This window comes from Balaenoptera ricei, chromosome 20 (genome assembly GCF_028023285.1).
Source record: "Balaenoptera ricei isolate mBalRic1 chromosome 20, mBalRic1.hap2, whole genome shotgun sequence".
Classification (NCBI taxonomy): domain Eukaryota; kingdom Metazoa; phylum Chordata; class Mammalia; order Artiodactyla; family Balaenopteridae; genus Balaenoptera; species Balaenoptera ricei.
The window spans coordinates 61,829,975-61,843,783 of NC_082658.1; the positions used below are offsets into that span (position 1 = coordinate 61,829,975).

Consider the following 13,809-nt stretch of genomic DNA (forward strand, 5'->3'; position numbering starts at 1 on the left):
AAAGTACTCAATGGCTCTAACTAATTCCTTCTTCTCTCACGCACAGCAAATTATCACGCAAGATTTTGCTAGAAATCAAGTTCCCTCACAGCCTCCCCAGCAGCCTCCCACTTCTACATTCCAAAATTCACCGTCTGCTTTGGTGTCTACACCCGTGAGGACTAAAACATCAAACCGTTACAGCCCAGAATCCCAGTCTCAGTCTCTTCACCATCAAAGACCAGGTTCAAGGGTCTCTCCAGAAAATCTTGTGGACAAATCCAGGGGAAGGTATGGTCTTTATTTTAAGCCATATGTAAATTTCCCAACAGTAAAGCAGTTTGTATCTCCAAGTTAGGAGATTCATTTCTTATACCTAAAGTTATTTTACCCTCATTCCCTGGAAAGTGTAAATGAAGGTTTTTCCTCTGTATATTATTCTTGGAATGTCTACTGGGCAGTTTGGTCCTATACCTTTTTATTATGTATTCACAAGTTGATTGCTCTACTCTGTGGGTTTGCAAAGACGGTTAGGAAGAATGTGTGGTTTGGTGGTAATGTCGGGACACTTTGCCTGGTTCTTCAGAATCCTAAGAATGTTCAGATGTTTAGGAAGCTGACATTAAATAATGAAAGTGAGGCCAAGAGAGGCACCACGAGAGGAAACACGTTTATGTGCAGGGCTACTTGGTAAAGAGCATGTCTTCTCCCCCAGTGCTCTGCATTTGGAAGTTTAAAATGGACGCAGGGCGGTTCGTTCAAGGTAGTAGACTAAGTGTTGGGGCATGTGAGTTGATGTAGAGCAGCATGAACTTTCATGAAGTTCATAAAAATGCTGAGGACAAGACTGGGGTGGCAGCAGGTCCAAGATTCTGCAAAGATCTGGAAGACACACAGCGGGGTAGATGACCCAGAGCAGCGGAAGCCACAATTCAGTTTGCAGCAGAGGTGGTTCTCCAGTCTGCCTTCCGACACCCCCCAAGTTAGCAGAGAACATAGGGAGGAAGAATAACATATTTAAGAAGCTGAATGTGCTCATTTGGGAAAAAACAACAACTTTATTGTGGGACTTTTTGAACACACAGAAGTAGAGAGGACAGTGTAAGATGCCACCGTGCGTCCATTGCCCACCTTTAAGATCGTCAGCACAGGACCAGTTTGTTTCATTTTATCCCCACTTGCCCTACCCTCAGACCGGGTTGTTTTGAAACAAATCTCAGATGACATAATCATTTCAAGAAGCTGGTTGATCTTAAGGATAAGATGAAAACCCATTCTCTTTTAACAAAAAACAAAAAAAACAAGAGAACTTGTTATCAAAGAAGAACAGAAAGGTATAGCAGAGTCATTCATGGTACATTCTTTTTTTATTTTTTATTTTTATTTATTTATTTATTTATTTTTGGCTCTGTTGGGTCTTCGTTGCTGTACGAGGGCTTCCTCTAGTTGCGGCAAGCGGGGGCCACTCTTCATTGCGGTGCGCGGGCCTTTCACTGTCGCGGCCTCTCTTGTTGCGGGGCACAGGCTCCAGACGCGCAGGCTCAGTAGTTGTGGCTCACGGGCCCAGTTGCTCCGCGGCATGTGGGATCTTCCCAGACCAGGGCTCGAGCCCGTGTCCCCTGCATTGGCAGGCAGACTCTCAACCGCTGCGCCACCAGGGAAGCCCCATGGTACATTCTTGATACGAAGTACTATGTAGATTTTGAGCAGTTGATGGCATTTTTGATAAGAATCCTTTTGACTTTTTCACTTGTAATTTCTGCATCACCACACCTGTACATTTGAATGAGGAACGTTACATTTCTTTCATTGGTTTTAGTCGGATTACGTGGTTTTACAGTTTAAAATGTTTACAAAATCCATAGTGTTGTACAACACCATTAACTGATCTTTCAATCTATGATCGAAACACAGAGGAGTTTTTCTAGAGTTTTAGAACAGAATGTAAATGCTGTAAATCACATAAAAATGGCTGAGTATGCTACGTGTACAGTTAAAGTAGATAAACTACAGATTAAAATAAAATGGGCAACGACATAGAGAAGGTAGTCAAGCTCTTCATCTTTCATGGAAGGAAACTGATAGATACTGTTTCAAGTTCTGATACATCAAAAAAGGTATAAGATTGATGATTTAGAGGTGACCACCAAAGAACTAAAAGAAAAATGGTCAAAAATGGCCACCTCTAAGAATTGGATGGGGTGAGATCAGGGAAAGAAATGATAAATAATACATATATATAATTATACATATCTATAATAGTAATAAAAGCAGATATTAAAGGTCACAGATGGCTTTTAATATGTACAGTCACTAAGCCAAAAACTTTTTTGGGCCCAAAGAGTGTTTATCTCACACCATCCTTACAACATGGTGTCCAGAGGAAGAACATTAAATTGCAGGTGTCAGTGTGGCGCTCAAATCCTTTGTCTTTTAACTTAATGGGGAAGTAACCTGGTAGGTCCTGGCTCGAAATCAGCAACAAGACCCTGGAGGGCTCAGCGGAGTAGCTGGCCAGGGGCAGGAGGGGTCCGGTGCTGGGCAGTGACCTCCCCACAGAGCTCGGGCTGCGGCCCGTCCCCGGCACCGTCCGTCATGCAACGCCGTGTGCCTGGACGAAGCAACAGTAACAGACTTTTTCAGAATAACTAGGTACAGAGTGAGTATATGAGGCCACTTTTTTCTGATACATATTGCCAACTTCTGGTCCTTGAAATGACTGAAGTAACGAGGTAACCAGTTCCTGTTCAGGGTAAGCCGCAGGTGAGCCCTGGGAAGACTGTCTAATGTTTTGTATGTTCCAGTATCAGGCCTGGGAAGTCCCCAGAGAGGAGTCACGTCTCTAGCGAGCCCTACGAGCCCATCTCCCCACCCCAGGGTCCGGTCGCGCACGAGAAGCAGGACAGCGTGCTGCTCCTGGCCCAGCGCGGAGCCGAGCCCGCGGAGCAGAGGTGCCTGCGCGCGCTGCATGCCTTTCGTTTTCCTGAAGTCAGCGCGTCCCCTCCTCCGGGTCATGCGTCAGGAGGATCGTTTTGCTTCTGTTTTCCTAGGGACCTAATGCCAGTGGATTTTAATGAAAAAATTGTAATATTTAAATAGGTCATAGAACATAACTGTTCATTATTCTTCTTGAAGTTAAGTCGTCCTAGATCTTATTTCTAAAAGCTTTCTGTCCGTGTGGTCGCTGAACCCCACTTGAGTGCTTGCCGGGCACCCGGCGTCTGGGCTGTGAGTGGAAGCGGGGGTCACAGTGAGCCCCTGGGCTGGGCTGCTTGCCGTGTGTTCTCTTCGCAGTTTCTGACCCTAACCCAACCCTAGGAATTATTAGATTCTTATTCCCATTTGGTTTAGACGCCTTTGACTTGGCCCCTGCCTGGTCCACTTCCACCAGCGATCTGTCTAGAGCTCAGGTGGACTCAGCACTTACTCGGTCACGAGCGTGGCACTGAACTTCTCTGTGGCCAGGTGCACGCTCCTCACCCCGCTTGCCGCTCCGCCCTCACGCTTCCCTCCCTGTGCCCTGACTTCCCTCATCGGAACTCGTGCTGTTTTCTTGGTGTGGAACACCCTCCCCTGATGCTCTGATTTGCTGGTGATCAAATAAAGTGAGAGGGCGTCCAGCTTTAGACCAAGGTCTGTCTCACTCCAAACCGTTGGTGCATTTCTTAACAATGTGTCATAGTTATTTACTTATTGTATATACTAATAGGCAACCAAATAGAGGTTGGTGCCTTTCAAGGAAATGAGGACGAAATCCATTTTTGGAAAGGGAATGATGTTAAATTTAATTATACGTTTACATGTTTTCCCCTAAGCTTGTGAGTTTTCTGAGGACAGAGACCACGTCTTAGTCATTTTTCTTTGTCTTCCTTGGATACAGTAGGTGTTCTCATGTTTGAGCGATGGACCAGATTAAATTATCAGCACCTTTCCACATGTTCTCTGTTACCGTCTCTGGCACTAGTTAGATCCTGGGTAGTCCTGCACTGGTAGAGGAAACTTGTTTTTCTAAATGTGTTAGTATAGGGAGCTGCCGATGAAATATGAACGGAAGTCTTTACGTGAAGCTCAGCTCATCTGGTTGCAGGCTTGAAAAGATTCTAGTAAATAGGTAATTTTTTTCTACATTGCAGCTATTCTGTTCAAGTCTAATTGTTGCTTAGGTGTGAGTGCTTGCTCACATTTTATAGGCAGGTGTGCTAGTAGTTACAACTTTATTGTACTTCAAAGTAATTCTGCTAGTAGAATAGTTCCCAGCTTACATAGTAACCCTGAATACATCAGTGCCTGTGCTGTTGGGCAGACAGAATCGTGACGAGCGTTCCCATTGATGTCCATGCACTCTTTGTTAGGAATCTTGGTTCTAGATTATCTCTATTCCAGTCCTCATTTTCTGATGTCATCTTTGGGTCCTCAGATGTGATGTCCTCACTGGCTTTTGGTCACACACTGTCCTTAGGCTGTCAGCACAGACAGACGGGGAGGGACTCTGGGACTGGTACTAGCATGGGCGGGGTAGGAGTGCACGATGGTAACACACGTAACTGTCCGTGACAGGAATGATTCCCGATCACCAGGGAGTATAAGCTACTTGCCTTCATTCTTCACCAAGCTGGAAAACACCTCACCCATGGTTAAATCAAAGAAGCAGGAGATCTTTCGTAAGTTGAACTCCTCTGGTGGAGGTGACTCTGATATGGGTAAGTGGGATTTCTTTCATGAACCCCCAATAAAATAATGCATTAATAATGGTATCTCCAGTGTTGCCTCTCGTGTAATCCTTGAGTTCGAAGGCTTTTATAGGCATCTGTCCAAGCACAGCGGATCCTGAAGCTCCTTCCCAAATGTCTGTGGGCACGAGAGGATTTCCTGTTAGGGAGCAAGCACTTGCCTCTTTCCGCAGCCCTCCATTTTCTCTTGGAACAAGTGCCGGGTCTAGGATGTTTGTTTCTCATGTGGGGCGGGATGAGCCCTCCAGTGTTTTCTGCCCTGGTCTGAGTTTCCTCCGTGCGGGCCGTCTCAGCTGTGTGCAGACAGGCCGTGCCCTTCCAGCCTTTCCTTTACACGCACCCCAGATTCAGTGGGCGTCCGTCAGGTGGCCTGGTTCTCAGCATTCCTGCCGTCCCAAGTGTTCTTCACGAAGAACGCTTTATTCGGCTTCGCCTTTCAGTAGGTTCTGAGTACTGTGGTAGGACCCACACCACATTCATCATTTTAAGGGGGTCTGGGGTCGTATTAGGGTTTTTTGACAACCTCTGTGCTGTTAAGTTCCAATGCACTTAATGTCGGTACAGATAGCAGGCCTCCTGAGATGAGCTGCCCTTGAGCCTCCGCTTGCTGTCCTTCTGTGTGCCCCGCGCCGAACATGGGACGAGGCCCTCTGTGCTGGCTCCTTTTCTGCACTGCCGGTGTCTTTGTGGGTGGCGTGCGAATCTGCTAAACCCGCCAGCTAGGACGGTGCCAGCATGAGGGGCGGCAGCCGCCGCAGCTCCACGTGCAGCACTGCTGGGCTCCAGGCACCGGTCTAAGCGGGAGCGTCTATAGACTCCTGTCATCTTCATAACAAACCCTACACACCACGTGCTGGACTCACCTCCGCTTTGTAGATGAGGAAGCTGAGACTCGGGTTTCGTAACTGTTGCAAGTTACATAACTAGTGACTTGGGCTGTGGTTCAGACTCAGGAATTCCAGCTCCGGAGTCCATGCTTCCAGTAGTTCTGCACTCGGCATCCTCACCCAGGCCGCTGGTAAATGTCCACTGGGATAGAGCTCTGGGGCATCCAAGCCTTTCCTTAGGGTGGATATGCACGTGCCCGCTGTTTTCAGCGCTCGTGCCATCACCCAGGCTTACTCGTGGTCCTTTCCTCACGTGTGTCCAGTGATGCAGAAGCTGTGTGGGACGCCCTGTAGAATCCAGGCCTCCTACGGTCTGTTTTATTTCTGGGCCACCTGCTATCAACTGCCAGGTGGAGGTGTGTTTGGATCTGTGACACTTTGTGATTAATAAAGGCCAAACGTCCCAGAGAAAAAAGAGGAGCGCAGTGTCACTTGTTGTTTGCGTAGTTACTCTAGCTCTTGATGACTAGATTCACTTTTTAAATGGCAACAAACCGTCTAAAAGAAATACTTCAGAAGGCTGACCAGAGTTGCCCTCAGGCTTACAGATATTCTTTCTTTCTTCTTCTTCGGGAAGAAATTCTTCTTGGTAGGAAAATGCCATGTATGAATTGAAGAAGCCTACTTTATAGTTTTCTTCTCTCTTCTAATGTTTTCCATTGTCCTTAGGCAGCAGCTCGGTCATTCATTCATTCGATAATCATTTATCGAGCGGGGTGCTCTGTTGGGTGCTTTTAGAATGACAGGTGGTCTCTACTCTGTGAAAATGTGTAATGAAACAAGTATCTAACTTTTAACAGAAGATAAATTTTATTAAGGTCGTAAGGCAAGTACTAACAAAATTTGCTTTAGTTTGGGATTTCTGATTGTGGAAAGGGACAATTAAGGGGTTGTACTAAGGAACCAGTGGGCTTGTGGGACCCCAGGCACATTGGGTTCTCACCAGGAAGTAGAACTGAGAAATCCAAGCCCTGGCCAACCAAGACAGCTTCACTTCACCTCAGGGCTCCCACCGAGGACATCAGTGCCTTTACTCTGCAAAAAACTTAATGCTTTAAAACGTACTTTATCCGATCTCTCTGTCGCTGTTGACATTAGTGACCCACTTCCCTCTTCCAGAAATACTTTCTTCTCTTGGCTTTCAGGTACTGCTTTCTCCTGTTTTTTCCTCCACTTCTTTGACCATTTCTTGTGTCTCCTTAGAAGCTAGGTCTTGCTTTGCCTGGCCCTTGGATGCTGGTTTTCCAGTTTCTCCCCTTGCACTGTATTCTGAGTCATTTCATCCACTCTAGCGGTTTGCACTGTGTGCTGAAAACTCCCAAACTTGTATCTGGAGTTCAGCTTTTTGTGCTAAGCTCTACTTACAGATCTTTGCTGCCCTCATTGCTTCTTGAATGTCTTACTGGCTCCTTAAATGTCTAAAATGACTTCCCACGCTAGCTCTCCACACACAGACCTCTGTTCCTCCCCCTCCTCCTCCACGGTTCCCTCCCGAGGCTCCACAAATCGCTCTCCCCGGGTCCTGTCCGTGGTCTTCACCCCGATGCTACTTCCTCCTACTGTCACGTCAGCCTCAACAGCTCCTGAGTGCCTGTCTGCGTTTCCCTCATTTCTGAGTAATTACCATGTCCTCTCGTAAGTCCGCCCATCTGTCTTACACCAGGGGCCCTCAACCTTCACTACCCATCACAGTCACCTGGAGGGCTTGTTAAAACACGTGCCTACGGGGCTGCAGGAATCTCAGAAACCGGCACTTTACTAAGCTCCCCAGGTGATTCTGACCTGATGGCCTCAGAAAGTACCCCGCTGACCTGTGAGCTCCACAGGTGAAGGAAGGGGTGTATTTTAAGTCCAGTATCTTAGTGTTATCGTTGGTTGAACAATACGAAATTGTCTTCATATGACCATTTTTGATCAATATGAAGGTGATTTTATTACTCAGCCAAATAATCGCTCAGTAAGTATTTGTGAAATGAGTGAGTCCTATTCCCCAGGTTTTGTGGTAACTACCAGGCTGGCCCTTCCACCCTGTGCCATTTCAAGTTCAGTTCATCTGCCACTCCCTGACCTGTAAGGGAGGAGCCTGGGCCGCGTGGTCCCTGCCGTGCAGTCTTCCTGGAGCTTCCTCCTCCCGCCCGGGCAGTGCTCCCTGACCCCAGGAGTCAGCGCCCGGGCTCCCGTGTGCTCCCCATCTGCACGGACGGGCCCCCTTCTGGGGTCTTGCCCAAAACCGCACATTCTTCCCTGGGACACCGCTCGTTTACAGCCACCGACTGACTTCCTACATTCTGTGTCTTTAAAAGTCTCAGCATCGAGCTGGAAGACGTGATGAAAACACCGTTTATGTTCCCAAATTCCTTCTATTTCTGGCACAGTGCTTTACAAGTAGCTCCCAGGTTGTCCCAGCTGTTGTCATTCAAACTGAGCAAATGATAAAGTGCACAGTTAGCAGGAATGAACAGAACCAACAGGCAGAATCTTTCTCTCATCCTGGGATCAAAAAAATAATTTCCAGGTAACCGCAGCAGGGACACACGCGGTCGTGTTCATGCCGTTCACGGGGCGTCTTTCCCCCGGATCTAATCTCAAACTCGGATATTCGCAGGGTCTTCTTAAGAGTCACCGTCTCTTCCCCGGCAAGCCTGGGTTCCTGTTCTGAGGGCAGCTTTTCCCTCTGTGTGTTTCTCCAGCACTGCAAAAGTTCCTTTCCTTCCTGGGCTATATTGTACTCCTGTTCTGATTTCTTACTTTCTGATTTCTTTAAAAAAAAAAAAAAATTATTTCTTTCACTTTATCTTCACTTAATGGGTGAAAAATAAAGTTGAGATCATGGAAAATAAAAAGGTTAGTTTTATTGCAGGATTTTTTTTTTGAGACTTTCTCTCTTTCGATGTATGTGATTATCACATCTCGGTTAACTTGAATGTTTGTTTAAATACAGCAGCTGCTCAGCCAGGAACTGAGATCTTTAACCTGCCGGCAGTCACCACCTCAGGTAAGGTTCAAAAGACATTGTTTGCCAATAGGAAACTGGTACAGTAGCAGTCAGTCCAGAAAATAGGTATTGAATACCGACTGCATACAGGAAACTGCTCCAGGAAAGCTCATCATTTAGTCAGGGAGGGAGGGAGTCAATGGCGTTAAATAATGAGTTGAGATTCAGTAAGTACTTGTTGAAAAGATAAATGAAGAAAGAGAATCAAAACTATTAAAGAGCTAAAAAGGGAAGAAAGCCGTCGTCGCGTAACTCTCACACAAGTGGGTGCCTGATTTAACAAAGAAAAACACATTGCCTGTGAGTTACGCTCGCTGGACTTAGCCGGCCTCCGTGTGGGCTCTGTGTTGTAGGCACCTTGCCAGGTGCTGCGTGTCCTGGGGGGGCTCCTGTCTCCCGACATGCCCTCGGAATCAGGCAGACGCGTCGTGCTCGTCTTTTGCAGGCTCCGTGAGCTCCCGAGGTCATTCCTTTGCTGACCCTGCCAGCAACCTCGGGCTGGAGGACATCATCCGGAAGGCGCTCATGGGGAGCTTTGAAGACAAAGTGGAGGACCACGGGGTCGCCATGCCCCAGCCCCTGGGGGGGGTGCCTGGTGGCGCCGGCACCTCGGTGGTGACCAGCGGTGAGGCCCGGAGAGAGGAAGGGGACCCGTCACCTCATTCAGGTAAAGGGCTCATTTCCGTGCTCTTCTGCCGCCTTTCCCAAGAAAAAGCCAATTTATACCCCAAGTTGTAACGGATCACTAAGAGATTTCACTTATGTGCTCAGAGTCGCCTCTGAAGGTTTCAGTTACTTAAACGAAGTCTTTTTTTTAACCTGCTCAGACATGTTAGTAATATGAAATTTAAAAGGATGAAAATTTTTACCCAGAAAGTTACCCCCTCCAGCATATCAGTGTTTATTTTTGCTTGCATCTAGTCCTTATCTGTATACATACGCTGTAATTGTAATACAAGTGCAATTTCATATTCTGCTTTTGAATCAAAGTAACTTACTATTGTAATAAAAATGACAGGCTCAGTATAAAAGAATTTTAAACCACAGAAAAGAGTAAGAGAAAAAAACCAGATCACATCGTCTAGAAAGCTAGTGTTGTTGTTTACATAAAAGGACAGCTTATTGGAATGAGATAAATTTATGCATCCTATTAAAAGCAAGCACACAAAAACCAGGACTCTACTCTTTATATATGTATATATAACCTTTCTTCTTAATCTTTTGAGAATATCTTTTATACCTTAAAAACTACCTGAAGGTCAGCAACATTTCAAGTTTAGTTTATTTTCCTGTTATGGTCAAACAAACGATCTCACTAAGGTTAAGAAAATGAGATTAGGGGTTTTAGTTATTTATTTTTACATATATATGTTAATTTTAGGACAATATGAATTTACTTCCTGCTCTAAAAGATGAGCCACTGTCTCCCATCTCTGCTCTAACCTCCCGATTTTTACTGATTTTAAGTGTGTGTGTTTTAAGGTTGTAGTATTGGTGACTTACACAATTACAGTTATCCTGGTTACATAATCTTTCTATTATGGTGTTTCTTTCTGGGAAAGTTTTCACACCGTTTTCTCCAAAAGGCTGCTGTATCCTGAGGTGCATGCGCGACAGTGTCTTCTTGCCGCCTTTATGTTTGAGACGGCGGTTTGGCAGGTCATAATACGCAGCACGTACTTTTCTCAAAACATCCCGTAGACACTGTTAGGTTTTTTTCTGGCATTCATTGTTGTATAAAAAATAAGACCAGATGTCTCCCGCGCCCCCACCTTTTTTTGGTGGTAACTCTCTGCCCAAAGAATCCTTTTTTTCCCTCGATTTCGATAAATGTATCATGCGTGTGTTAGTATTCCCCATCCTGTATCAGATCTCCTGATCACAGGAGGGCGTTTGCCCCTTCAGGTTGGTTTCTGCATTCAGGGAAACGTTCTATCCTATGTTCCTCTTAGTTACTTTCTCCTTCTTTTTGGGGCCCTGCATTTCAGAAACAGTTACCTTTTTGCTGGATAGTCTTTGTCCTCTGTATCTGTTAACCTTCTAATTATTTTAGTCATCTTGATCTTTTTCTGTTGCTTTTACTGCGAGTCTCTCAGATTTTTCCTTTGCACTAATAATTCCCTTTCCCTCGTGTCTATTCTGACCCTTGCTGTCTGTCTTTTGTTTCCTAAGCCCTTTCGCCCCTTTCATTTTGGTTATCTATTCTTTGAGCTTCTTTCTTAAACTGGCCTCATGTATTCTGAAGTTTTCTCCAGTGTTTGAATCACCTTCCCTGCCCCCACCCCCACCCATTTCTTTATTATATTCTCTTCCTTATCATCAAGGATTTGCATTTCTTCTTTTTCCAGATAGTTGGAGGGGTCAAAGTTGCTTCCTGTTCCCTTTTTCTATGCCTCGGAGGACTGGGGGCAGGGCGAAACTGTTCTGCTTGGGCTGAGGAAGACAAGTGCTGGTGACCTGGACTCTCATCTCCTCTGAGATCTTTTTAACATTTTGTTCTGGAGCCCACTTGGGGCTTCCCACTCCTGCGAACTTCTGCTGAGTTCATCAGCTGTACAGCCTGGAGAAGCAGAAAGGGCCACCTTGACTTGTCAGGCTCTGCTGAGGTCCAGTAGTGCCCTGAAGGGGCTTCTGTTCTACAGTTTTCTTCCTCCTCTGTAAACTGGTGGGGGAGGAGAAAGTGAGGATTTAAGATGTTTGTCAGGCAGCTTTCATTTCCTTAAGCAGTTTCTGTGCTCCAAGGCCAAGAAAGAAATGATGTTCCAGAAATGCTAGTTCCTTCATTACATGTTTCTGAGTTTATGGCATGAGGACATACCCCTTTTTGACTTTAGCTGCTATAAGTAAATTCTGGCTTTCTTTTAAATATTACTTTTTTACTTCATTAGGCACTAGGATTTGGATTCTTCATGCTACCATTTTGCTTCCTTCACTTAGCATTAGATAATCATCAGCATTTTGGTAGATTTTAAAGTTGAGAACATAATTACTAAATATCAGCAGTAATAATTTATTTCACTTTTAGGAGGAGTTTGCAAACCAAAGCTGATCAGCAAGTCAAACAGCAGAAAATCGAAATCTCCTATCCCGGGGCAAGGCTACTTGGGAGCTGAACGGCCCTCCTCGGCCTCCTCTGTGCACTCAGAAGGGGATTACCACAGGCAGACGCCAGGCTGGGCCTGGGAGGACAGGCCCTCCTCGACAGGTGAGGAGCTGCTGGGAGTCTGAAAGCAGCCAACGTCAGGGCCTCGGTTAGCGCGGCTTCGAACACCGCTTCCATCACAGCCTCACTAGGGGGTTCCACCGTCCGGAGCGGAGGCCGAGCGCGCATAACCTCCCCCCCCTCCTCCCGCAGGCTCGACGCAGTTCCCCTGCAACCCCCTGACCATGCGGATGCTCAGCGGCACGCCCCCCGCCTGTGCGCCCGTCGCCTGCGCGCCCGCCGCCTGCGCGCCCACCGCTGCCAGCCCCGCCGCCCCTCACCAGCCGAGCAGGATCTGGGATCGGGAGCCGGCCCCGCTGCTCTCCGCGCAGTATGAGACGCTGTCCGACAGCGACTGACCTGCGGGAAGGGGTCCCGGGGCCCCCCGGGCGGGGGAGGGGCTCTAGTTTCTGGTGGCTTCAGTTTTAATTGCAGGCCAAAAGCCTGCCCTCCTAGGACTTGTGCCCAGAGACTTTTCAGGAGAGCCTGGGCCACAGACGACGACGAAATGATGGAAGTTTATTTCAAGAGTCAAATGAGGGGAAAAGGCTGCCCGGATATAGGCAGTTCAGTGGATTATAATAATAGTGGAGGATTGGAATGTAGAGTTTTTAAAAAGTGGATAATTCCTGTTCTTACATCTGTTTGTAAAGAATGTCTTTAAATCACTCTTCTGTAAATAGATGACCTTTTTGCAGTGTTTCCCCTCGCTCTAGTATCTCGTGTACTTATATTCAACTCAGCGCATCAACTCGGGGGGTAATTTTTAAAAATCTCGTCTTTTTAACCTTTGCCTTCTAAACAACCTCATACAGCCCAGTTATACAATGTTGGCTGTCAGGGGCATTGTACTTTTATCCAATTTTGTTTCCTTCAAACTCAGATTCCCAGTGATGTTTAAAATCTTGTGATAAATGTTTAGATTTTTAACACAGACCCTGTCATAAAATCTGTACGTTAACGTATTAGGGTCAAAAGGAGAAACAAAATTCTGCCATACTGTAAATTTCCAGTGCAGGCTTTAATTTTTTTAAAATTAGAAGCACTGAAAAAATAGTACTGCATGGGTATTGTTATAGTTCAGTTTTTAACGTTTTAAAGGCTTATTTGAGGCACACCTCACTGTTATGCACACTGGTAATTAACCACGCCCAAGAACTCCTTTTCTCCTGCATTTGATGCAGCCCAACAAAGCTTTTGTTTTGAAATAAATCTGACTGCCCTGTCCATTAGCTACAGTAGATTATTTGTGATTTAAGGCTTTTGGTGTCTCAGGTTTCAAAGGAAAAACTTACACTTTCCTTTAGTTTGCTATCTGTTAGTGGTGGAGTCAGAAGGCTACCATCTGTGCAGAGCCTCAGTGTTTCAGGTTTGCTTCGTGCCGCACGTCCTGAGCGCTCGTGGGGAGCAGCCGGTCCTTCCCCTTCGTGCCACCCTGTGCTTACGTTCACTTTGACTCCTTGTGGGCAAGAGTTTGCCAGATGTTTTTATTTCACTGACTGACTCTCAAGAAGCAAATAACTTAAAAGACTGAATTTTAAACCCATTATGGTACTAGAGGATCAGTCTTACCCTTCAATAATAATTGCTTGTTGAATTAAACATTTTTTTTCATACAACTTTAACATAGCATTGAAGCATCCTTCTGTAGCACACGGATGCTAATGGTCTTGGGGGAATGCCACCGAGATAGAGGTCTCTCAGGATGATAAAAACTAGCACTTTATAGACTCTTAAGTAGACCCGAGCTTTTCAGCAAAAGTAGTCAAGCCTCTAAAGACAGCAGGTGTCCGACAACCACTGACTAAGCGCCTCCTTTGTAGTGGAGGGGACCTTGTCCCCTTTTTGTAGATGTGGATGCAGGTTCAGTACATTGCCCACACGGTTAAATAAGCAACAAAGACAGGGCCACAGACCGACACTAGTCTGAAGCCAAGGGAACTGTACACCTGCGTATGCTTGAGGTCCTCAAAGTAAGCTTTAGATCAGGTGTAGTGGTCAAATCCCTACTACCTG

The 13,809-nt window shown here is 46.1% G+C and overlaps 1 protein-coding gene across 4 annotated transcripts in view; it reads left to right on the plus strand.

The window, feature by feature from the left end:
- NCOR1 (nuclear receptor corepressor 1) overlaps window positions 1-13,025 on the plus strand; it is a 145,767-nt gene extending 132,742 nt beyond the window's left edge. For all 4 annotated transcript variants that reach the window (XM_059908097.1, XM_059908100.1, XM_059908098.1 and 1 more), the window contains 7 exons: window positions 47-270; window positions 2,784-2,930; window positions 4,537-4,679; window positions 8,538-8,591; window positions 9,037-9,258; window positions 11,617-11,796; window positions 11,947-13,025. In XM_059908097.1, coding sequence (XP_059764080.1) covers window positions 47-270; window positions 2,784-2,930; window positions 4,537-4,679; window positions 8,538-8,591; window positions 9,037-9,258; window positions 11,617-11,796; window positions 11,947-12,152 — 1,176 coding nt within the window. In that variant the 3' untranslated portion in view covers window positions 12,153-13,025. The remainder of the gene's footprint in view (window positions 1-46; window positions 271-2,783; window positions 2,931-4,536; window positions 4,680-8,537; window positions 8,592-9,036; window positions 9,259-11,616; window positions 11,797-11,946) is intronic.
- The last annotated feature ends 784 nt before the right edge of the window (window positions 13,026-13,809 follow it).